Genomic DNA, 26,741 nt, shown 5'->3' on the forward strand with positions numbered 1-26,741 from the left:
AAAGGTTAATTAAAATTGTTATATTTATACAATGATGTAATATATTTTTATTCCTCTGTTTTGTAGACTTAGTTGCCACAGAAAGGAATTATTTTGAAAATGAGTTGCCGTAAAGGTAAGCATCTATTTTAAATTTGCTGCACTATACTTCCGACTTCTTCTTTTCGGGTGTTTGTATCTCTTTAAAATTAGTTCGAAACCACAAACAAAAAAAAAAATTCCAAAGCTATGCCTTATTTTTCTCCCCAACATCTACAGTAATAACAATGCACACCTCACATCAGTTGAGTCCTTGTCCAATGCACCTGATTTTTTACATTTTTTTACATCGGAGTGCTGAGCTTCGTACAGGACTGCATACACTAGCATAGGCTACCTGTTCATGGGTTTGCATTGCTGGAAGGAGGTGTGACGCATAACCACTATGAAGCAAACTTGGAAGCAGAGCCTGCATAAGTAATGAACAAATATGACTTCCCTTATGTAGATATAGTTACAATTTATACAACAAAGCTTGAAAGCCTAACACTACATTTCATGTCCCTTTTTAAATAGTTCATTTTGACACAGCTGGCTCAAACATACTATTTAATACACTAACAGTAATGCTTTCTGGGCCCGCGATATTAAAGCATAGCTCCACCCAAAAGGGGAAGCTCCGCTTGTTTTGTTCCCTCCACTGTCACATTTGGCACTTTTTGGGTGGGGTTACCCTCTCCCACTTCCTGGTAATCTCACCGCACAGCGATCTACATCATTTCCAGCCCCTGCTCTGGACCATTTAGAAAGTGTAGCGTGCCTCGCACATGCGCAGTAGGAAACAGGCTGTGAAGCCGCAAGGCTTCACTTCCTGTTTCTCTTACTACAGATGCCCGGCGCTTGTACTCAAAGCTAATTGAGGAAACGGCTTGGGTAGCCGACATCGTGGGATCCCTGGACAGTGTCCTTTATATTAAAAGTCAGCAGCTACAGTATTTGTAGCTGCTGACTTTAAATTTGTTTTTTTATTTTACTGACTGAAACTCCTCTTTAACTGTATGTATAATCAGGTGCATACAGTATACAGCACTGTGTTCCTGTGTTCCACTCCCAAAACAAAATAGAGCTGGGTTGAGTGATGCTCAGCCATTTACGGGAGCTTTGTATTCTATAAATGAATACAAAGCTGCTTCTTATTGGCTACGGCAGAGAGGCGGGTGGATGGCGTCACAATCGCCAATCAGAGGAAGCTTTTGTATTTATTCGTAGATATAAATAGCTTCCTCTGAATGGCTGTGCTGCGTTTAGCCCAACTCCATAAGTTAAGTTGGATAGGAAGTTGCTATCCCACTGTCAGAACGTTTTCCTGTGTACGGTATGTAGCTAAGTGCTACATACGGTTAATACAGCGCACCCAGCAAGCGCACTTGGCCCAAACAGACCGAAGGAACATTAAACGTGGAGTTAGGCCTTAATTGCATTTACAGCTATTATTTATGTCAAGCTAATACCCTTTTTTTTTTTTTTTTTTTGTTTTCTAACTTTCCTGACTTAAAAATGTAATTATATATATATATAAATATATATATATATAATTTTTTTTTTTTTTTAAGTATATTTTAAATGTTTTTCTAAAATAATAAAAGCAAAGTGTGTGTCTCATTATGAATTTATATACCTTTCTAAGACTAGCTAGTTGACTACATTTTGTAAAGAAGTTGCATAGTAAAATACAAGGCCTTTGCCTCATTTGTGTCCACAAGGTATACAAGTGTTAAGCTGGCTAGAGATGGATTAAAATCCAGCCAGTTCAGCAGGGTTCAGCCGAATTTCAATCCTTCTATGGTTGTTCCTGTTTAAGAGGAAGGATTCGATCTGATGATCCTGGCCCTGGTGGCCAAATGAGCGCTACTTGGTCTTAATGCCATAAGGCATATAAGACCCACTTCTTCCGGTGAGTGAGCCATTCTTACTACCCTACACTGTGAAATAAGGAGTGATACCATAAGGCTGCTTGGGAAGCCTGGCACTGAGCACCTGCGCTTTATCTCCCATATGGCACAAGAGAAATATACTTTTGAACATTTTTCACATTAAAGTCACCTTTATTTATGAACTTTGTGGAGCACCAATGAGACATTAGCACGTGTCACGTCTCATGCACTTTATATTGAACTGGAATATTTGAAACGCTTATTTATTTTATTTATTGCTTTGTATCATATATGCATAGTTTGCACTTCAATATTTATGCACTTTATTCTTAAGTAATTTTTGAAAGCATTACCATTACTAATATTAAGCAAGTGCTGTAGGTAGCCTTCCCTACTAAGGCTATACACATTCATTTTATTATATCGCAGTTTACAAATTCTTAGATGTGATGGCTGCGTTCGTTTTATTTTTTAGGGTTTCTTTCTTTTATTTTCATCTGGTGATCTAGCCAGAAGTCTGCTGTTTTTACAGAAGCACAAGCTCTCTTCCAGGTGTAACAGTTTACAGGGAGGAGACAAACCAGTTAACACTGGCAGGGGTGCTTACAATGATCAGTTTTTAATTATTCATGTAATACCTTTATCCCAGAAGAAACAAAATTGTTTGCTGTAACTGATTTTGAAGTGTGAGCTGGAGTTTGGCTTCAATTTGTATGTGTATTTATATCTGCTTATGCCTTAAACACTCGTAAATGAACATAAACAGGGGGAACAGAACATGTTAAGGAGGTGTCTTACAGAATGAGATCTCTAGTTACTTACCTACTCGCCTAAATAAAGTGGGGCTCTATGGTCACAACAAAACATGTACAAAAACCTACAGATAAGAAGAAACTGCATAAAGTACCATAACGATAAGCCTTCAGGGTATAGTAGCAAAAAAATAGCAAAAACAACAATATTCTATCAAAGTCATAATTTTATTTAGGCTCCAAAATCCGCTAAGCAAAAATGAAAAACAGGACCAGCCCATCACTAATCAATAAAACAGACAACGTTGTCTATAAAACCAAAACGGTGCGCTGGATGCCATACTCGCATACACACTACTCAAACATCCCTCTAATGACTGTTTGACTGTTCCTATAAGAGGTGAGTGCATCTAAATCAATCTGGGGCTCAAAACACAGTGGTGACGCAGCAGATACAGACCGACATGTGGATGTGACCACTAATGCGGGTCTACAAATATTGAATGCATAGTCAGTCACTACTGCTGCATCCGTGTGTAGAGTCCCCCGGGGGGTAGAATTTCAAACTAGAGGAACAAAGAAAATGATTGCATAATAGCCTGCCTGGATTAATTGCCTTTGAGCAAGGAGTGGAGGATAAAGACAGAGTGAAATATCTATGCAGCTGACAACCAGCAGATTTGTCTGTCAGTCCCGAAATGACCTCTACGCTCTGAGAGCCAGGCACTCAGTCTCATAACTTAGTTGACAGTCTCATTGATCAAGCGATAAAGCATATAGCATGTGTGTCAAACCTGATCGTTGTGCAATCCATACCAGTAGTAGTAGAATAGCAAAGAAGAATCGTTGCATATCGCTGGAAATCCAATCCATGGTGCTGACCGCATATATGTGAATCTCTGCTTTGTCTTTGCTATCCTGCTAAATCCACCCAGTGAGATAGAAGCAATGAAAAGCGTGACTATGGACGTCCGGCAATCACCTGCATGATATCAAAGCCTTTCACCGAAAACCCAGCTTCTTCAGGACTCTACACACTAATACAGCAGTACAAAACATATACTGTGAAAAAATTAAGGCCACACCCCTTTTGATATACAAAACCAAGAAAAGTGGGGTTTTTAAGGCCTTTAAAGGGATGGTCACAATATACCACACAAATATTATATAAAATCCATATTTATTCAATCAAATAAATAAAAAGCATGCACAGTACATGCCTTAAGACAAAAATAACAATTAGAACACATCACATACAAAAAATATATACAAATACAGTTGCCCCCATCGGGGGAACAGAAATAGAAAACCAAGTGGTGGGTCTCAGTTGGAAATGGTGGAAAGTGGTCCCTGCGCAGGGCAGGCAGATCATGGCTGGTGGGAGGGGCTGTACTTAGAGTTCTAAAAAATGCAAATCATTCTAGGTAATGCCCACTTGTGGTGCTGAGCATCCATGATTGAAAGAACTAAAACCCAATGAATGAAAGGGTTGGGGCAGGGGCAGCTTGGCTAGAGAGGAAAGTGTTGGATGACGTTGGTCATCCTCCAGCCAGAAAATGAGGTGGGTTCTAATTGATGTGCTGCAGCTTTTATTATGCAGTGTGATAAGCTCACAGTGTGCAGTGCAATCAGAGATAGGAACAGGAAATGAACCTGTGCAGTTGCCCGAGACTGGTCAGGCTTGAGTTTAGGTTTAACGTAGAACTTCTGTCAAAACTTTGTTGTGGATTATAACTTCTGTCAGATGCTTATTACTGCCCTTAAAGAGGTTGTAAACTGCAGCACATTTTTTTTTCTGCTTACCTGCAAGGCAAAGGCATAATGTGCTGGTATGCATCGCATACTAGCACATTATGTGAAACTTACCTTAAAAGGAAGCCTTCCAGTAATGCAATGTCATCGCTGGAGACAGCTTCCATCTTCACCCGTCTTGCTTCCGGATTTGTGGACTCCGGCTCTGTGACTGGCCAGAGCTGCAATCACATCACTCCTGCGCATGCGCACAGGAGCTGCCAGTCACAGGACTGGGCTCTGAAGGAACAGCATGGGTGGCCGTTCCTTCATAGCGCAGGTGCCAGTGATGTCACTGGCTGCATGTACAGTAAATATCCCCTAAACCGTGGATGTTTTGAAGATATTTACACTACCTATACTATAGGTAAACCTTGTTATAGACTTGCCTATAGGTAACCTTTAAAGATGGAAGTTTACTTCCTCTTTAAAACGGTTGAGGGAATTTACTTTTACTTCCTGTTGTGTCATTTGGGATGGGTATTAGTGATATTAGTGATAAGTCTCTTTTTAAAAAATGTAAAAAATAAAACCTGTTATACTTACCTGCTCTCTGTGCAGGGGTTTTGAACAGAGCAGCCCTGATTCTCTTCTCTGGTCCCTTGCCGGAGCTCCTGGCCCCTCCCTCTTGCCCAGTGCCCTCATAGAAAGCAATTTGCAATGGTGGCACCCGAGGCTCGCTCCTGAGCTGTGGCTCTGCATGTCCATTCACACACAGAGCCACCATTCGGTCTCTCTCTCTCTGTCTGTCTGTCTGTCTGTCTGTCTGTCTCTGTCTCTCTCTTTCACATATGTGCAATGACAGACATTGCATGTGATTCGGAGTGCACTGCTCTGAAAATCACATGCGATATCTGTGCAATGCGAATTCGGCCATATAGGCTGTATGGCTGAATTTGCATCGCATTCAGACACCACTCACACAGGACCCTTATTTGGGTCCGCAGCAGAATCCGATTGCATGGTGGTTCACACCAATGCAATCCGATTCATGTCCAAACTGACAGTTCTGGGGGGTGTCAAAACTTTTTGTATTGACGCCCCCAGTGATTCGCATATGGCAGTGTGAACTGCCTGCAAGTTAAATGCGATGCGGGAACCCTCAGTGGATTTGCAGGATTCCCACATCACATATATGTGAACCGGCACTTAAAGCATTTCTCAGGTTCTTAATGAAGTCCGCTTCCCCATTTACTGTTGTGTCACTAGGAGAGTAACCAAGGGCAGTGCTAGTAGCTGGGACACAGACATAAAAAAACCCAGCCATAGTTCAAACCACTCCCCACTCTATGAAAAATGTAAAAAATTGCCAAAGTTCTACCTGAAAGCTGGCCCAACAAGGACCGGCTGAATTTTGATCATTGTATAAGGTGTACTCTAACAGCTGCTGGTGGTGGCCCTGACCTTGTTTGAGTGGATTCATATGGAGGAATCCTGTTTTCTTCCTCACCCGCTACACAACTACCTGCGTATGGCCAACATAAGAAAATTTTATTTACTAAAACCAGTGGTCTTCTATGGTAGTTTTTGATTAATTTCTTTGGAAGTAAAAACTGATGGCATTAAAGGCTTTGACCGGTGAAAACTTGAATAAAGACAGAGTGACCACAGGAAGACAGAACTGCAGTGTTTTATATTATAGCCATTGGAATTAAAAATATTTCCATTCCAAACCTGTATTTTGTCATACAAATCAATAGTAGAACTTCCTAGTAAAATCTGAGACTTTTCAGATGTTTGTATCTTTGCTAATGTGAAGTTTGTACAGATCCGTTTTTGATAACTGCTTATCTGTTTTCTTTCAGTGAACATATTAATCATTGTGCTGGCGGCAGTGGTGTTCCTACTGATCTTACACCATAATCTGCTGGGTCTGAGCGACATACTGATGCGGCAAAATTCAGGTGATTAGTGAACACATTTAACCACAGCAGCTTGTATGTTTTCCATATAAGGGGTTGACAAAATAACAAACAATCTGTATGTGTGGGCATCATCTAGAAAAAAATATACTAAACATATTGTATCTGATGATGTTTCAAGAAATTACAACTCTTCATGTGCTGCTCTGAAATCAGATCTGGTGAATAGGAAGGCCATGAAATACATTTAAATGGTGTCCTCTGTGGAATTTGTGTAGCAGTTTAAAGGGGAACATTACTATTTTGGAGTACAGGTGCATCATGAGGGAAGGGTGTTTGCATCATAATGTAGTCTCATTGGCCTTTTGCCATTAGCAATCACAGATCGTGTTTTCAGACATTCTAAATCCTGATATGTAGGTGAGTTAACAACTACCATTAACTCTTGAAGGACTCATTTACACTTTGAAGATTGCTCTTCAAAGGGTGTTTGACTGTTTCAACCCACTATTCATCTTAATGCGGGTGGTACGGTTTAGCGGGCGGCAGTGCTCGTCAAACACAACAGGGGATAATTTTTTTCTGCATTGTGTACATTTTTTTGCAACCCCCAACCTCAAGTGTAAAGGGGGGGAGGCTAATCATGGCAGAGATTGTAACATGGCGTCTGTTTTGTGGTGGGGAAGACAATGCAGTTTGCATGGTGTTGCAAGGATTTGTATAGTATAGCATATTCCCTCTTTTACCAGTCCTTCAGTGTGACCAAATCACAAACCAGAGACCTTCTGGACAATTGCTTGAGAGAGAGATCTTGCATGAGGAATTTTATTCTCTTCTAATCACTCAAACAAATACTTATACAAGCAATTCCTGGCGCTGAAAATGATCGATCAGAGATCCCAAAAACTGTGATATCAAACTGTGTGGGATGGACGGATTTTAGCCAAAATGCCAGTAAAGTCATGTCAGGGTTGCAGCTGACCCATGCCCAGATCCAGCTGAGAAACGTGACACAACAGATTAATGGGTATAATAGCGCTCCCAAAACTAATGACAGGTGGGCACTTGGAATCACAATTAAAAAAGAGAATAGTCACAGTGAAAAAAAATGTCACATTTATTAAAATCTGTAAAAAACACTATTGAGCAGGGTGCATCCAGCAGTGAGGCAATACCTGTTGAGTGAACCCAGTGATTGGGTGGGATTGACTGTCCGGACACACAGCTTGTGAAGGGACAACAGGAGCACTTGTGCCAGGAAGATGGAAAAGCCTGAAGATGATGGAAAAAGGAGGGGGGGGAGGCTCAACCCCCCGTAGCCCAATCCCGCCGCAAGCTGACCTACAGCACAGCGGCGTCTCCTTGCTTCAGGCAGCTGGAGCTGCGCTGATGGATGACGTCATCAGCGGATGGCAATCAACTCACAGGAGTCCGTTCAGAGCACCGTTCTTGATGATCCCGATGTGAGTGGCAGCCTCACCGCTCCGGACAAAACACACCCCACAACAGCGATGGCTACCTGACAATGGGGAAAACAGAAAGCCACCTCTAAACAGATGTATAATTAGGAAGTGGTAAGGGTCAGGTTTCAGTCAGTCACAAGTACAACTGTACAGGAGCTAAAAGAGGGGCTTATGACTCACTTGTTACAAATCTGTCACAGGATGCGTCTCACTGCTCCTGTTTAGCATTGCTTTGTCTTGTGATAGGATTGATGAATGTCCCCTAGTGTGTTATGCTTGTTTCGTGCTGAGTGTCATTCAACCCTGAGGAACTAATGCTGGGTTATGGATGAGGACACAGAGGGTACTGAAACATGGTAAAGCTGACTGCTTTGCCACTCCATCCCTATTTTTTTTTTTCATGCTGGAAGAGGGTGTCAAAAAAAAAAAAAAAAAATTGAATTGAACTTTATCACCAAATGATTGCTGTCAAAATCCATAAAAAAGGTAACGGGTAAAAGGCTCATTATACATTTAGACTTTAGCAAACAGTCTTGACCAGTAAACTCTATAATAAAGGATGGCTTTTTTTTCCATCAAACTGTTCCACTAAGTACTACAGGAGGTTTCTGGTGTGTTAATCTGCAAAATGTAGGATTGTTTAGCTGTCATGTTGTGCTTGAATGCCTGAACTTATAAGCTTGTAATGCCTATGGTTGAAGACGTTTGAATGCCTATTAACATTCAATAATAACAAATCCTTTGTTACTGTCTTTGGTCAAACATGATTTAAAAATACCAAATGGAATTCTGTTTTATAGATACTGGTCCTGTGGGATTTCAGCGTATTGATTTCTTACCAGAAGCTCCTGAAGGTGTATCTGAAGAAAGGAGTGTCGTGGACATTCCTGTGGTCATCACCGCTGTAGAAAGTAGACTTGGAGGAGTTGTCACTACAATAAATAGTGTTTTCAGTAATACGAAGTCAAGTGTCATATTCTACATTGTTACAACGAATGATACCCAGGAGCATTTAAGGTATTATTCTTTGTCAAGTGAGATGAGACCAGGCAATTTAAATTGTACTGTGAACATGTTCTTGCAAATTCCATGATTATGAAGCTGAAGTGTAGAACCGAGTCAATAATAAGATTCTGATGGCCCTCTAGTAAATCACTCCCTGTGCCAGCTGCTCAAAAATGGCAGCATTTAAAACTGAGCTGATCCAAAGATACAAGAAGAGCCTTTGATAAATATATTAATGTTATGACTGTGTGCTAGATATTAGGGATTGACCCATTATCGGCAATGCTGATATATGGGGGGCCGATATGCACTTTCCCCGATTATATCGGAATCGGCCCCTGAGGTTACCGATATTGCCAATATTTAGGAAAAGTGCATGTACCGGAGTGATGCCTGCAGCTAGAGGCATCACCCCAGTACCGGCGTCTATAGCCGACGGTCGGCTGTCTTGTAATGACAACAGATGCGGCTGAGAAGCGCTCGGCTGTCATTACAAGCAGCGGTAGGGGACGCCTTCCGCGGCTCGCCCGGGTCTCCCATCCCACCGGGAGATCCGGGCATCCTACCTGCATGGCCGCCGAAGAGAAGACCCGATCAAAGCCGCATTCGGCTCTGATCGGGTCTCCATGTATAAAACCCAGAAGTGATGTCATGACATCACTTCTGGGTACTCAGCGGCAAATTAAAAAAAATGCGAGCATTCAAAACAGCCAAATTTGGCATTTTGAATGCTTTTAAGTGCAGAGGAGGGGTTTGGGGTCTTTTAGACCCTCCAGATCCCTCCACCACAGTACCTTTTTTTTAATAAAAAAAAAAATGTTTTTAAATGTCCAAAAATTTCGGCCAATATCCGATGACCAAAATATCGGTATCGGCACAAAAAAAAAAAACGATATTGGTCGATCACTACTAGATATACCTGCTAGGACAGATTGAAGGAGCACTGCAGCAGCCAGTTCAGACAAGAAGAGAATGTCAAAACACAGTGATTTTCTTTATAGCCATCTGTTTTTTTGCAACATTAGGATAGCAATTTCAATGACTAAAAAAGGAATTCCAGTTTCATCCAAAAATCAACTTATATTTTCATGATCTTGCTCTAAATTGTACAAATGTTTTCAACCTGCTGAGATCTGCTTCAAAAGTATACCTTAACCATTTCTTAGGAAACCGGGAGATAAGCTTTAAGCCAACATTTCAGGTAGCATGTCACTTTAAATCGATTGTTTGGACCAAGCTGGTCCAAACAAACTATTTCCATTAAGTGCTGCTTTGGGGGAAGCACTTGGGGACCTGGAGATCAGCTATAATACTCTGGCCCATTTTCTTTTTGCTGTCTGTGTCTCATTGAGGAAATTCCCTTAACTTTCCGTATTGTAGACCGATCCAGAAATGAGGGAAAATCCTGTCTCTGGAACATATGCTTTCTCACCTTCTGTTCCCTTGACTACTTTAATATGTTGACAATGATCACTAGGACAAAAATAGGTGATAAATCTCCCAGGCAAAGACATAAAAAAAAAAAAAACCTGACAGGGATTCTAACCCCTACCCACCCTATCCCAAACTATAAAAACAGTTTTAGCTTTAGAAATGGTTAAAGCTCAAGTTTTTGGGTGTGTATATGTGTGTGTGTATAATAATATATAAGTCTGCACCAGGGGCAGTATTTACTTGAATGACGAAACTCCTGTGGTTGCTCTGTTCCTTGAAATCTTCATTCCTAAGCCCCTCAGATACCCTCACAACAGTGATCTTCTTGTGCTATGAGGGTAATACTTCACCTGTCACAGGCATTTATCAAAAGTGCTGACTACTCTTTCCATCAATTTCCTCCATTCATAGAAGCTCTACTATCTGTTCCCGTAATGAAAAGTCCTCTATGAATGGAGAAAGCGGACCTTTCATTCATCTGCCCAACCCTCGTTCATAGACTGATTTTTCAGTGCAGGAGCAGATGTTACAGCTATAATTAATAGTGGGGGGTGAAAAGAGTGAGCATAGTAATCACTTTTGATAAGTGCAAGTGACAAGTAGAGCAGCTTGAAATAAACCGCACAGCAATCAAAGATCACTGCTTCAGGGGTATCCAGGGGACAGGGGAATTAAGATTTCCTAGGAAACAGAGCAACGACCAGCACATGGGAAACTCATCATTCATGTAGGTACAGTCTGTGAGGCTGATTTAAAAAAAAAAAAAATCACTAAACTTTAACTTTGGGTCCTCCATATGCAAATCCGCTCCCACAACCAACTACACAACCAGAATAATTATTTGTTGGTGTAACAGTCATGGCTTCTGTGTGAGAAGGTCATAGCAGGCAAAAGAACCCGAGTATGCAAGTACAGTAATCTCACCACCTGTATGAATTAAAGATACCAGTGGGTCATCCTACTTGCATAAACCCAAAATTGAAATACCAGCTTTTGGTAAACTGATACTTTTCTTGCTCCTAAAGCTTGTTTTTAATATTTTTAACAGGACATGGCTTGGTGACGCTAAACTTAAAAATGTCAAATATAACATTTTAGAATTTGATCCCAAGGTGCTTGATGGGAAAGTTCGAGCTGAGGCTAGTTCAAAACCTGTAAGTAAATTAGGCCTTTATTGCAAAACTTTTATGGTTAAAATGCTTTGCGAAGTTGGTAATACATTTTATTTTTTTCATAGCTAACCTTTGCTAGATATTACCTCCCTGATTTGGTCCCTGGAGTAGAGAAGATCATATATCTTGATGATGATATAATTGTACAAGGTATGCTACCTTATTTTACTGCATTTTATGGTAGAAAAGTTTATACATTTTTGGCACCCTGGGTTTTCTATGTTCTAATGGACCCTTCTACCTATGTTGCTTTCTCATGCTGCTATACCCTGTACTATTACTTGTCAAAAAAGCCGGCTGCAGCTATTCTTCAATCTGGCCCAAGAATTCTTGCAGTGGCAGCAGAACATGATGCCACTGCGCAGTAGGAACTCAGGTGAGAAGCCGCAAGGCTACGCTGCCGGATTCCCTTCCTGGTAAAGGCAGTGACAGCACTTGACAGCCGATGGAAAAATCACCTGCAGTGCAGATATCGCTGGATTCCAGGACAGGTAAGTGTCCTAATAAAAGTCAGCAGCTACAGTACCGCTTTAAATTCCGCTTTAAAGAGGAACTTTACTCCTAATCATATGATAAAAATAATTTTATTTAACAAGGAACATACATTCCACATTAATAATTATGCTACCAAAATTGGTGTGTGCTGTAAAATGCCTCCAGCATTTTTCCTGTTTCTTCTTGCTGGAGGCTACCATTTTGCTGAAGCCCAGAGTCCCTGAACAGCAGTAAATCGTAAAGCAGAACTAAACCTGTTGATTCAACAGTTTCAAAAAACAGTTACTAATCCTGGCATTCCAGGAATGTAACTGTCCTATTTGCTTGTATCCTCAATCAAACTGTCAAGCCATCAAATGGCTGGTGTCATAACTGAACATGTGCAGCACTATGGCAGTTGCAGATCAGACGGAAGAAGCTTTCTTGGCTGTAAAGGATTGGAGGGTTTAATTCCGCATTAAGGCTGTCAGCAGATCAGCTTCTTTAAAATCAGCAGTGCCTAACAATGGAGTGCAACTGTGCATGTGCAGAGCAGGGTAAGACAGTGTATTATTTGATTTTAAACCATATAAGCAACATTTTACTTGCTATGTTTTACATTGCAATACCTGCTAAAGGGGTCACTCTGAAGTGATCTAGCTGGACTTAATTTTCTGACTAAAGTTCCTCTTTAAAGCAAAATTAAACCCTCCTATCGTTTTCAGCCAGGGAAGCTGCCATCTTGTCCTTTGTCTGATCTTCAACTGCCATGATGCTGCTATTGTTATCAGCTATGACACCAGCCATTTGATGGTTTGACATTTTGGTTGAGAGCACATGGAAATGTGACAGTTAAATTCCTGACACATGCTAGAATATAACTGTTTTTTGAAACTCTATGGGTTTCGTTTCGCTTTAGTATATGAGCCTACCTAAACAATCAGTTTGAAGTGATCAGGTATGCCCTCACACTACATAGTTGTTTGTGAATCTGAGGATGACTATACAATCGGATTGCAACATACAGTATGTGGCCATTATTACTCCTATATAAAATAGTCATCTAATATGGTATTCTTCCTATGTACAGGGAAAAATGAGCAGGTATGAGGGGTGGCATGGAGTGGCTTGCCAATGGCAGAGGAACAAAAAATGTTAATGTTATTTCAATGCAACCAACCGTTTATGAATCTCCACATGTGGCGTATTGTCATGATGCAGGTGGAAAGCAGCTATGTGTGAATGGGTTTGCTTATCTCATATTTCTCCTGTTTTAGTCTGTCTTTTTTCTAGTTTCGGTAAATGTGTTATCACTAGTCATAATGAACTGATTTTGAACATTTTACACTGACAGGTGATATTCTGGAACTTTACAAGACCCCATTAAAACTTGGACATGCAGCTGCATTTTCAGAGGATTGTGATTCCGTCACCTCAAAATATCTTGTTCGAGGCGCCGGTAATCAGGTAATTCTATTTCCTTGTATGGGCTTCTGATGCATGATGCTTTTGATTTAGTGTCTTTTTGAGCACTGCAATGTTTATAAAGTATATAATGTAAATAATGTGCAACCTTATTTTATCATTCTTTGGGCCCATATGCATTGGTGGAAGTTCTTGGTTGACAGGTGGCTGAGAGGTGGTATGTCGTGTCCTCACTGCCTGAATTGCATGTAGTTACAGGGCAATTGCAGTGTGGCCTCATTAACTTGTACAAGCACTGAACCTGACAGGGGGCAATTGTGCTGCAGCCACAAAGCAAAGGATTGCACGCCACAGCATGTTTACAATCCCCTCCAGCTGCTGTGTAAGTGTTACTAAACCCAGGACCTTGCATTCACAATATCTGGTCTCCCAAAGTACACAGAACATGGAAATGCAATTATTTTAGTAATGAAAAAAAACTGCTAAATACCTTTTCTCATCAGTATTATATAGCTGTCTTGTGACTTCTATCAGCTGGTTAAAGCTTGTAGGAGGAGTATTCGTTCTCCTCTGACCGTCCTATGAGGCTGCATGACCCCAGACCCTCTGTCTTGACAGTGCTGATTGGCTCTATGGCGATCACACGCACCCTCCCCCAAAAAAAAAGAAAACTCTCTAGCAATACATGCCAAATTGAGCATGTGCAGAGTGCCCCCAAGGCTCTGTACTATCAGGGGATTGGGGACTTTGGAAGAAGGGGGAGGATCAGAGAAGACGGGGTCAAACAACCTTTTACACAATGAGCAGGATTAACCCCTTAGTTTCCACTGTGAGTATAACAAGCATGCTATTCTGCATATACAGACTGATTTTACTGTTGTGGGTTTAGTAACACTTTAAGTTGCAGCTTTACCACCCCCTTTAACACAACTGCCTATTTTTACTGTCTCTCAGCAGTATGTGTGAATAAGCCCTTAAGAATCCCTGACCAGTTTAACAGGTAGTAATTTGCCATCTACTATTTAATGGAAGACAAATTCTTACACCTGCCAAGTCAGATTTCTTGGCAGTACAACTAATAGAATTGCAACAGAATGGGAGAGGCTTGCAAAACATTGTTTGTATATATCATACCGTAATATCAAAACATCTAAACGGATAATTTCTGGAACGGTTTGTATGAACTGAAGACTCTTATGATCTAATGTCTCTACCACACTTTATACACAATAGGGACATTTTCTGTAAAGAAGTTAAAGGGGAACTGCAGTCTGCTCCCATAATTTACAATAAAAATATCTTTGCGATTCTGAAGCTTCCCTCTGACCACTTTGCTTATTATTTTATATATATTGTGATTCTGTACTTGCCAAATATGCTGCAGAAATCTCCCTCCACTAAGTTTGGCTGCAGCCACTTTAACTGAAGGCGGCTGATTTATACAGACACATATAGGCAGACACATACACTCACATTTATTGTAAATATTTTATTATCTTTTCATGTGACAACACTGAAGAAATGACACTTTGCTACAATGTAAAGTAGTGAGTGTACAGCTTGTATAACAGTGTAAATTTGCTGTCCCCTCAAAATAACTCAACAGACATTAATGTCTAAACCGCTGGCAACCAAATTGAGTACACCCCTAAGTGAAAATGTCCAAATTTGGCCCAATTAGCCATTTTTCCCTTCCCGGTATCATGTGACTCGTTGGTGTTACAAGGTCTCATATGAATGGGGAGCAAGTGTGTTAAATTTGGTGTTATCGCTCTCACTCTCTCATACTGGTCACTGGAAGTTCAACATGGCACCTCATGGCAAAGAACTCTCTGAGGATCTGAAAAAAGAATTGATGCTCTACATAAAGATGGCCTAGGCTATAAGAAGATTGCCAAGACCCTGAAACTGAGCTGCGGCACGATGGGCAAAACCATACAGCGGTTTAACAGGACAGGTTCCACTCAGAACAGGTCTCCCCATGGTCAACCAAAGAAGCAGAGTGCACATGCTCAGTGTCCTCTCCACAGGTTGTCTTTGGGAAATAGACGTATGATTGCTTCAGAGGTTGAAGGGGTGGGGGGCCGCCTATCAGTGCTCAGACCATACGCCACGTGCTGCATCAAATTGGTCTGCATGGCTGTCTTCCCAGAAAGAAGCCTCTTCTAAAGATGATGCACAAGAAAGCCCGCAAACGGTTTGCTGAAGACAAGCAGACTAAAGACATGGATTACTTGAACCATGTTCTGTGGTCTGATGAGATCAAGATAGCCTTATTTGGTTCAGATGCTGTCAAGCATGTGTGGCGGCAACTGGTGAGGAGTACAAAGACAAGTGTCTCTTGCCTATAGTCAAGCATGGTGGTGGGTGTGCCATGGTCTGGGGCTGCATGAGTTGCTGCCGGCACTGGGGAGCTACAGTTTGAGGGAACCATGAATGCCAACGTGTACTGTGACCTACTGAAGCAGAGCATGATCCCCCCTCTCTTCGGAGACTGGCCTGCAGGGCAGTATTCCAAAATAACGACCCCAAACACACCTCCAAGACGACCGCTGCCTTGCTAAAGAAGCTGAGGGTAAAGGTGATGGACTGGCCAAGCATGTCTCCAGACCGAAACCCTATTGAGCATCTGTGGGGCATCCTCAAACAGAAGGTGGAGGAGCGCAAGGTCTCTAACATCCACCAGCTCCGTGATGTCGTCCTGGAGGAGTGGAAGAGGACTCCAGTGGTAACCAGTTAAGCTCTGGTGAACTCCATGCCCAAGAGGATTAAGGCAGTGCTGGAAAATAATGGTGGCCACACAAAATATTGACACTTTGAGCCCAGTTATTTTGAGGGGAAAGCAAATGTACACTGTTATACAAGCTGTACACTCACTACTTTACATTGCAGCAAAGTGTCATTTCTTCAGTGTTGTCACATGAAAAAAAGATCTAATAAAATATTTACAAAAATGTGAGGGGTGTAGTACTCACTTTTGTGAGATACTGTGTGTGTGTACACACACACACACACTCTGTTTTTTGTTTTATCAAAGGAGTGCTGGCCCAAAATAGTAAAAAAAAACTTTTCTTTTTTTTTTTTTTTTTTTAATTTAGCTGTATATTTCTTGTAACGACCATAACCCACCATCATAAAATAACCCCAAATAAATTCTCCTGCTCCTGGGGAATTTCAGCAATACCCACATACGTGTAATGTGATTTTGTTGTTTGTACCCATAGTACAGCCCAGAAACAACAGTGCGTATTTTGCTTTTTCGTTTTGTTTTTTTTTTTTCTACCGAAAACACACTGATGCTAAATTTAAGAAAAAAAAATCCTGCCCAAAGTATACTGACCCTGACCTTTGACCCTTACACTAACCCTGGAAATTACCTAGATCAAACCTTCAGCTAGGTATTTTTTTCTTTTTATTATTTTCTTTTTATTTTTTTCCTGTCTGCAAGGAGAGAGATACATTGTATCTTTTCTCTCCATTGACAGAGACCGAGAAACACAGGGGCGGGCTTCACAGTGACTGATTACTAAGGTAGCCAATCAGAGACTACCACAGCGATCAGGAATCGTGAATTCCCTGTCTTAATCATTGGTAGGAGGCCCGGGGATTTCAGTGAGATCGTTCAGTCACAGTTCATTTTTTTTGCCATGAGTTTATTTCAGCAAACATCAGTTTCACATCCGTTTTTTCATCTGTTGTCATCTGTTTTTCGTCCGCTCCGGTTTTTTGACAGATGAAAAAAGGGCTTAAAAAATTTTGATGGAAGCGGATGAAAACGGATGTAAATGATGATCATCTATGGCAGGGGTCTTCAAACTATGGCCCTCCAGTTGTTCAGGAACTATAATTCCCATCATGCCTAGTCAAGTCTGTGAATGTCAGAGTTTTACAATGCCTCATGGGATGTGTAGTTCCGCAACAGCTGGAGGGTCGTAGTTTGAGGATCCCTGATATAGGAATGTATTGATGTCCCTTTTTATCTGATGGGGGGAAAAATGGACGAACGGGGTCCATATGTGTGAAAGGGGCCTTAAACTTAGGAAAAAAATCTTAAACCAAAATAGAGTATCGGCACAGATACTTGTTCTGTATGGTTTATATAACTAATAGTCTGTTTGTTTGTTTTTTTTATTTTCAGTACAATTACATTGGATTTTTTGATTACAAAAAAGAGACAATCCGTAACCTGGGAATGAAAGCCAATACTTGCTCATTTAATCCAGGTGTCTTTGTAGCCAATCTAACAGAGTGGAAGAGACAGAACGTTACCAAGCAGCTTGAAAAATGGATGCTATTAGATTTGACGTAAGTAGTTATGCACTAACTGTACATCCTATTTCCCAAATGGAGCAGTACAACCAAAGTAAGGCTGGCATATACAACTTCCTATTCACAGAGAGATGTAGTTGCCTGTGCACATGTTTTTAGAAAAATATTTGCTTACTGGCTTATAATGGAGCTGTGGTTGTGACAATCTCTAACCACAGTAGGGATCATTTTCAGTAGAGATATGTAAAGCTGTTAAGTTTACTGCAGGTACACTCTGGTGGAACATGCTGATAAACAGGAGTTTCAGACATGAAACTTCCAACCTGAAAGCAGTTTGCATCTCCTCCTCCTCCTTTTTCACAACTTTAGGAGGATTTAGGAAAGACAGGAGATGGTGTAGTGGGATGAATGAGCAGTTCATCTTTTGTCTTCCAGTTCGCTCCCTCTAGTGGTCACCTTGAACAGATTTTGCTGGAAAAAACAAAGATGTAAACACAATGGCTACAGGCCTCCCTGTGTCTGAAACGCCTGTTTATTAGCAAAACAAGTACATCTTGCAATATCATTTTTTTTTTTTTTTGCTATTCTTTTTACTTTCATTAATTTTTACTAAAGAATTTTAAGCAAAATATCAAACTTAAAAATTGCAGACATGCTTGGATGTACATATAGAAATACAATTCTCAAGCATTGTTGGGTTCTGCAAAAAGGCCAGTACTGGATACTATTCAGGATATCTTGTATCTCCTTCCAGTAAAGGATGGTAATTTTGTACAGGAGAGTGGGATTTGTAATGTGCGCCTTGTCAACGACTAGAAGAATAGGTGTTGGTTTTTGGGAGAATAATGGAAGGGTGAATAACATGAGTGTAGGATAAAGACAGACCAGAAAATGGAGAGGGTGAAAAAGGGGAAAGAAAATTAAAAAAAATGGAGGTGTCCATCTAGTTTTTTTTTAAAACTTGCTACAGAACAAGAAAGAATAAGTACTGCATAAATACACGAAGGCTAAGTGCACTTTTGTGTACCAATGCCCCACATCGCCTCTGAATACCATAATATTCAGATCCAGCAATCACTGGCTTCTGATGTTACTGGCTATGCTTGGCTCTGGGCTACTTCTGACATGGGATCAGCCATACTGTGCACATGCGGATATTTAATGTTCATGTCATTGATGGTCCTGTCTTCCTTTAGCCCTACTAAGAGAGAAGCTCTGTGTTGCAGTTGGTGGTAAAGAGCCATGCATTCACCATATGGTGCCTTCCAAAAGTGAAAAGCAGCACCTGGCCTGATATAGGCCTTCACTTCCAGTGATCAGTATGATTTGCAGTCTGTGGTTTACAATCAAGAAACGTTGATGAGGAAGCTGGAAAGCATTTTAAGCTGCTGGTGCATAAAAATGCACTTCTCCTTTAAACTTGCATGGCACACAGCCTACCTACAGTTCTTGTTTTGTTTGTGATTTAAAGTACGTCACTTTGCATTAGGATACAAAGGGTTTTAAATACTGTAGTAGCTACCAACACTTCATTTACTTCCATGTTTTTCAATGAATTGTGCTTATAGACTGCAGAAAGGTTGCATTATGTTGAATTGTTGCTGTGACACAATGTCATTAAGTATCAGAAATCTGTTGCTAAGTAAAGCACTCTTGTAAGTTTTTATTTATTTATTTATTTTTTTTGGTTTCTAGTGAAGAATTATACAGCAAGACCCTGGCTGGCAGCATCACTGCACCCCCACTCCTTATTGTCTTCTACAAGATGCACTCCAGTATTGATCCTATGTGGCACGTGAGGCACTTGGGTAAGGCAATTATCCAGGGGGAGATAAAAAAAAAAAGTGTTTTATGGACTAACTGTGCATTTGTAAAACGTCTTTGGAGGGAACAGAAGATGTAAATTTGTGTTAGCAGAAGCAGCAGTATCAGCAGCTGACAGGGCGACAAATAAACCCAATTATTTGCTAACACACAAACCTGCAGGTTTGTTTTAAGTGGTAAGTTTTTCCCTGCAGTAGCTGGTGGCCTTTTGCACCTTTCCTTTTCGGTGATCTCGCGCCTCCTCTTGCTTGTTGCATAATAAAAAGCTGCTCTGATAAAATGAGACCCCCCTTACAAGGACTGCTGCAAATGTCTAAACGTTAAAGAGCATTTGATGATTTAATGCATCGGGTACAAAAAAAAAAACACAAATTGCTTTATGTGGGCTAATTTGCAAAAGACTGCAGTTAAATGTATTTCCTGGCTACAAACGTTACAATATCGTTGCAAAATCTTGTGGGTTTACCAGCAACTAGGTATCACAAATTAATAGAGATTGCAAGCTTTAGGATTAAATGATTGAGATGAAGGCCCCTTTTACACTTGTGCGACTTGTCCTGTGACTTGGGACTGCAAAATCGCATGGCAAGTCGTACCCTATGATTTCCAAAGAGAGCTATTTATATCTGTCCAACTTTAAGTTGCAGCAACTTCAAAGTAGTCCCTGCTTGAGGTCCATAGACCTCAAGATTACATAAGCATTGCTTCAAGTTGCGTCAAAAAAATTGCACGACTTTCAGGTCGCAGAAGTATGAAAGGGGCCTTATACAAAAGCTTTCTCTACAAACTGACTTCTTTTAAGAGGTAGTAGAGAAGCAGTTATCAAATTGCACATACATTTTATAGGAATGTGGCTAGCAGTTTATGGTCTTGATAAGCTTATGCATTTGGACCTAATTTTTTAACTGATGTAAATTCTTACCTATGCTTATTATGAAGTTATTAAGTTGGGTTTTCCTAAGAAACTGCATAATATTAGGAAAAGCCTATATTCTACCAGCTATAAGGCTAGGTTCACACCTACGCCTTTGTGCGGGTACAGCAGCCCATACACTTGAATAAACTTCCGTATCTGCGGGAAATACAGGAAAAAGGTCCCTGCACCTTTCTAAATTTGCAGTCACCAGGAAATTGCATGGGGATTTTTGCACAATGCAATTTCCTGCAAATGCAGTGCATGTTTAGATGCATGGGAGGGTCACTACGAATACACGGTAGCCCAGCGTGTCTGTAAAAGCAGTGCGATTTGGCTGTGGGTGGTTGCGAATGCAGGAACAGGTGTGAATCCTGCACTCTCAACCACCCACACAAGTGTGAACTATGCCGAATGTTAGAAAACATGTAGAATCTTTCCAACACCTTTACTTTCCAGCACTTTATATTTTGAAGTATAATGTTTAAAACAAACCTGCAAGGAGAGACCGAAGTGGGGGCTGTGGTCATTTCCTTTTTGAAATATTACTGTAGTTGCTTGGCTTCCTCTGACTTCAATACTTTGTAAACTGCATGCTTGTTCAAGGTCAGTGGCTCAAAGCAAGTCAGATCTCTTCAATTGGTATTCCTGTTTTAGGTCTGTGCTGCAGAAAGTATTAAAGCCGTTAGATCAGCATGACGACCAGATAGTTATAATTTTTAGAAGAAGATGCTAAATCCATATTCTGTTAGTGCAGGTTTGCTTTAAAATTAAAGTATTTATATATTCTGAACAAGCAGTACAAGCAATTTTAAAACAACCTCATTCTTCTCTGTAGTTACAGGCATTTTGAAGAAGTTAATCTTTAAAGTTCACAACAGAGGCACTGAAATTTCAGCCCCTCCCATCCTTATTTTCTGTGACAGCAGAAACTGTCAGCCTGCTAGTATTCTAATGTAAAGGAACACCAGGCACTTCTAGATAAAGGCTGAAACTCCGCTTCAGAGTCTCTGTTGTGATCTTTGAGGATGAATAACTTAATTTACCTGGCTTAATACATTACCTGTATGAAGGTAAAAAAAAAAAAAAAAACTTCCACTAGTTGTTCCCCCACCCTCCTCACTAGTTGTTCGCCCACCCTCCTCCCTAAATATTTACCTGAGCCCTGTATTGATCCAGCACTGTTTTTTTTTTTTTTTTCTTTCTCCTCTCTCAGGCTCAGCGACAGCAGCAGGAGCCATTGGCTCCTACTTCTGTCAATCAAATGCTGTGGGGGGAGGGCCAAGCAACGCTGTGTGTGTCTAAAGACGCACCCCCTGACTCAGGATCACACCCTATAGGAAGTGGCTTCCTATGGGGGAGCATAGAGAAGAATAAAAGCTGAGAGCGCTGGCAGGGGACCCCAGAACAGGAGGTTTGGGGCCGTTATGTGCAATACCATTGCACAGAGCATGTAAATATAGCATGGTTATTATTAATAATATATATTTCTTCTTTACAATCACTTTTAAACTCTTTTACTGCTTGTTAGGAATATTTCATGTCTAAAGTTTGGGCACGGGTCTTACTGTATTCCTCTGTGCCACCTTCCTTTTTGCTTGTTACCATGTTTAATGCTATACGTTTTTAGGATGTAGAAGTTGGTTGTTACAGATGCAGGAGTTCTAGTCATGTGAGGGGTTTGATACTTCAGTTATACTTATCGTTTTAATGTGTATGTTGTTCTCTGTTGTACCAAAGTTCTTGTAAACTGTCTCACACTATGACCCTCCCCTAATTGGGAGCAGCTGGCATTTAGGCCCCATGCACACCGGATGTTCTAAAAATGCCTGTAGCGTTAGCTGTAGCTGCAGAATTAGTTTTGCAGAGTTTTTTGCAGTAGTGTTTTTTTTTTGTATTTTGTTTTTTGTTTTTAACAAAACTTTACTCCCACAAAAGCTCATAGCCTAAAAATCGCTGGTAAACGCCCAATAGTCACATTTTTTTGGGTGTATTTTTTTAGCGTTTTTCAGCTTTTATTAGAGATTATTTTTACAGCTGAAAAAATGCACTCGTTCTGGGGTTTTTTTTTTTTTTACAGCCAGATAACGCCCCTGCCAAAAAACACTTATAACAGTCTGTGTGCATTTACACATAGGATAAGGATGGGGAGTTTACTGGCTGCAAAAAAAAAAAAAAATGCCTAAAGCCAAAAACGGCAGCTAAAAAAAAAAAAACCCAGTGTGCATGAGGCCTAAAAGTAAAAAAAAAAAAAAAAGAATCCAAAGGTATATTTATACAATATGCTGTGCTAAATGCAAATACATTTACTCTATCTAGTGCATCAAATCATGTACTGTATATCCAAGTACCTATTATTATATATCACCAAATGCAATAATACAGAACAAATATACCACATGAATAAAATATCACATTAATATAAAAATCAATAGACAATAACAAATCACCGAGTGTGAAGACTCAAGTGTGAGTGTGAGAATCAAAAACTTGAAGGCAATATATTGTAAACAAATAACAGTCTCCATAAATTACATCTTCTAATACTCTTACGATATTCTTGCAATACAATTGCACAGGGCAGGTAAGAATAACATCTTTTTTATTTAATTTTTTTTAAATTAAAGGTTTACAATCCCTTTTTAAGAGATGTTTTCCTGCAGTTATTAGACCTTTTTCTATACTGCTGCTGCTATTTCTTAAAGTTTTGATAGGAACTCACTATTGTACACTGCTAGGCGAGGGGGATACACTAAGTGTTATCTTTTTTCCATACCCCCCCCAGTTATTAGACGAGTCTGTTTTTTGTTTTTTTTTTTTGTATTTTGTTTTTTTTAACACGAGTGTAACTTTTATCTTTATAACAAAGCTGTTGGATTCTATGGAGTGGCATGCTTTACTTTTATCTTTTTTTGAGTTCATCATGCTGGGAGATCTGTGTATGGAGTGCCTGAACCTGTCTATTTCTTTAAAGGGGACATACTCTGCATGTACATCTGCTCTCCTTTTGATGTAAAGATCTGTTTTAAGAAGGCGAGAGCATGCCCTTCGGGGAGGGTGGAGGTCACAATTGCTTTGGCACCTGACTATCCATGAATTATATCTTCTAATATTCTTGTGCAATATGTGAAGTAATAGGACTTAACATATTGCACAAGAATATTAGAAGATATAATTTATGGACAGTCATTTGTTTACAATAGATTCCTTTCAAGTTTTTGAGTCTCTATCATTTACGGTTGATGTTTTGTTATTGTGTTTTGATTTTAATATAATGGTGATACACAATGGCTCCTTTCAGACGGCCGCTCCGCTGCTTAAGTCCGCTGCGGGATTTTTTTTTTTTCCACGGAGAGGATGACATTTGTGTCATCCGCTCCGTGTGCCCGCATATCATCCCATCCATTTGCGGATGATATGCGGACATAATGTAAGTAGATGGCATTGCGGATGACACCGCTGACATCCGATTTTCCTTCCTTTCCGTTTTTTACACGGATGGAAAAATGGGGTTCTGTTCCATTCGTAAAAACGGAACAGAACTGAAAGGAGGAAAATCGGATGTCAGCGGATGGTATTCCACTGACATCCGCAGTGCCATTCACTTACATTGATGTCCGCAAATCATCCGCAAAAAAATAGGGTGATTTGCGGACACACGGAAAGCAGCGGAGCGGCCGTGTGAAAGGAGCCGTACTCTAGATTTATTTTATGCATGAGGTACAAAAAAAATTATCATTGTTGCATTTGGTGGTATATAATGGGTACACTTATTCTCTGTTCTAGTTAACTTATTGGGGCATCGTAGTGTCTTCTAACTTTCTTTAAACCTGCAGCTCTGGTAATATCAATTTACAAAACGGGGTGAGATTTATTGTCCTATCCAAATATGCTGTGGCACAACTTTATTTTATTCTCGACAATTATTCAATTACTGACAAAATTGTATTCTTTGTAAAGGTTCAAGTACTGGCAAGCGTTATTCTCTTCAGTTTGTGAATGCTGCCAGGCTTCTTCACTGGAATGGACATTTTAAACCATGGGGCAGAGCATCCTCATACCCGGAGATCTGGGAGAACTGGTATGTACCAGACCCCACTGGGAAGTTTCAGCTCATCAGGAGACACACAGATGCTGATGAAAGCAAGTGAGAGAAGACGGTTATCCAGAAATCACATGAACTCTTGTTACTGGACTTATTATTGAGCATTGAAAAGCAGTATTTTCTCAGGAAACCAAAAACGAAAGCCATTTTCTTTTTTTTTTTTTTTTCCCTTTTAATTGAGAAACACTAAAAACTATAGTCCATGTTATGTAACAGTATTTGTTCTCAATATGCTATGAATCTATTTATCTGAACAATTTGTATTTCAGCATTTTGTCATATTGGTGATCGATCAAACACTCCAGAGTATTTCCGTCCAGTACAGGTTTCACGGTTTGCCCAAAGGACACCGGTGTTATAGTAATAATCTATGTTACTGCTCTGCCAGTGAACTCACTAGCGTAAAAACTGTGTTCCAAGGCTGTGACATTATGATGCTTCAAGAGGGGGAATTTATATTTTAGCCACTAGGGGAAACAGAATAAAAGATTGCCAGTAGCCCAATCAGCTCAACATTTCCAGGATTTATAACACGGAATAGGGTGATAGGGCAGGACATACATTCTTGTAATTTAAGATTATGATTGGAGTACTTTAAGATGGTCAAAGCTATATTTTGTAGAGTCACTGTATGTTTGTGCAAATGTAATCTTATGCAGTCATTTCACTTCATAAGTGTGAGCAAAGCTTTCTTTAAATTGTTGGTCAGGTGCTCTGTACTGGGTGTCCTGGTTAGATAAAGATTCACTATCTGTGAACAGCGCTGTTTCATTTCTCTATACTTTTGTGCTAATAGCATCCCGGCATTTGCAGGGGTTTTACTGTTCCACATAATAGTGTGAAACCCACCTCCTTCCCTAGCAGAGACGAGGTATGTGACTCTCCACTATTGGACCCTATGACTTTGACTTGGTAGCATTTGGACTCAAACACCGTGGCTAATTTCTGATCGTATAAATATTTAAAGAATCCTCAAATACTTTTTCAAATCCGCAGGTTGTGGGAGAAAAAAAGGATTTGTGTCTGGGTGCTGACACTACTGCCTCATTAATACAGGCATTTTTTTTCACCTGTATCCGCTCCAAGCTGTGCAGGCAGCCTAGGGAAGTAAATGCAGATGCAGTGGCTTTGACAGGCCTGCAGGAGCAGGTGCACTGCATGCAGTGTGCGTTCACAGCCAGACATCTGTCATAACGTGCGTAAACTGTCGGCGCTCTATAAATCCTATATAATAATAATAACAACGTGCTGCTGTGTCTGTGCAGCTGCTGAATTTATTTCCATAGGCTGTCTTCATGCAGCTTGGGGCAGATGCAAAAACAAAAGCCTCGTTCACGCAGTAAGGTTGCCTATGCCCACATAAATGAGGCCTAATAATGTATTGCACTACAGTGCCACTAGGCGGAGTTATGACTTTCTAATACTCGGGAAACCCCCTTAAATTAACCTCTGTAGTGTGATATCATTGCATATCTCCTATTGGGACTCTTTGGTTATATCACAATTTCTGGTAATCTGTGCCGTGTCCATGCTAGGCAGAGCAACAGGTTCACCTTAATGCGTGGCCTCCAACTTCATATACTTGCCTGACCTTTGCCCCTGTGCCAGATTGGCAGAGGAGGCAAACAAAAACATCTGTGACATTGCTGGTGTTTGGCCCAGATATGTCACCTCGGGAGAGTCATCAGCTCGGTGTAAGCTTCCTCTTGTTTACACCTAAGGCTCTGGAATAACAGAGCAGTGGAGTGCAACAGATGCATCAGGGAGTGGGATAGTGGGCTTACAAGAGAACCTTTTAAAGTGAACCTGTTTCTTTGCCCATGTAACAAGCGCACTTTAGGGAAGCCCAGTGGACACTTTAGGGAAGCCCAGTAAGAAGTCAGTACTGAAGACTTTGATACCAAAACCATATGTGTTGGTTTCATTTCAAGTTTATCACAACTAATTACACATTGCCTTTGCAACGAAAGTTTGTGAGAGCACACGAACCAGGCCCATCACCGGCACAGCAATATCTGACATTTCATAAGCTGCACTAATAACTGAAATGACACCTATTCATATGTGGTCTTACTAAGTAGAGCAATAGAGAGAGCCCTTAGTTTTGATTTCCTAAAGGTTATAATTGCTCTCAGAGCACTATATATCTGTGTGTGTGTGTGTGTATATATATATATATATATATATATATATATAATGTGTGTGTGTCCTTACTGAATGTTTGCACTATTCTGATTGGCTAAATGTATGCTGCAAAATATCTTCTTTTACTGTGGGCAGGCAAGGGGCCCACTAACCATGCACAGATAGTTGGATTTTGTATATGCATGTTATATGTT

General features: G+C 40.4%; 1 protein-coding gene across 1 annotated transcript in view; it reads left to right on the forward strand.

The window, feature by feature from the left end:
* Positions 1-24,761, forward strand: part of GLT8D1 (glycosyltransferase 8 domain containing 1) — a 29,897-nt gene extending 5,136 nt beyond the window's left edge. Inside the window, exons 2-10 of the mRNA XM_082265203.1 lie at positions 67-115; positions 6,262-6,360; positions 8,582-8,798; positions 11,269-11,374; positions 11,458-11,542; positions 13,221-13,333; positions 17,430-17,596; positions 19,256-19,368; positions 24,258-24,761. Of these exons, the coding sequence (XP_082121329.1) occupies positions 100-115; positions 6,262-6,360; positions 8,582-8,798; positions 11,269-11,374; positions 11,458-11,542; positions 13,221-13,333; positions 17,430-17,596; positions 19,256-19,368; positions 24,258-24,448 (1,107 nt within the window). The 5' untranslated portion in view covers positions 67-99 and the 3' untranslated portion in view covers positions 24,449-24,761. The remainder of the gene's footprint in view (positions 1-66; positions 116-6,261; positions 6,361-8,581; positions 8,799-11,268; positions 11,375-11,457; positions 11,543-13,220; positions 13,334-17,429; positions 17,597-19,255; positions 19,369-24,257) is intronic.
* Positions 24,762-26,741: the final 1,980 nt, after the last annotated feature.

The sequence above is a fragment of the Pelophylax lessonae genome (assembly GCF_965119305.1).
Source record: "Pelophylax lessonae genome assembly, chromosome: 8".
NCBI lineage: Eukaryota > Metazoa > Chordata > Amphibia > Anura > Ranidae > Pelophylax > Pelophylax lessonae.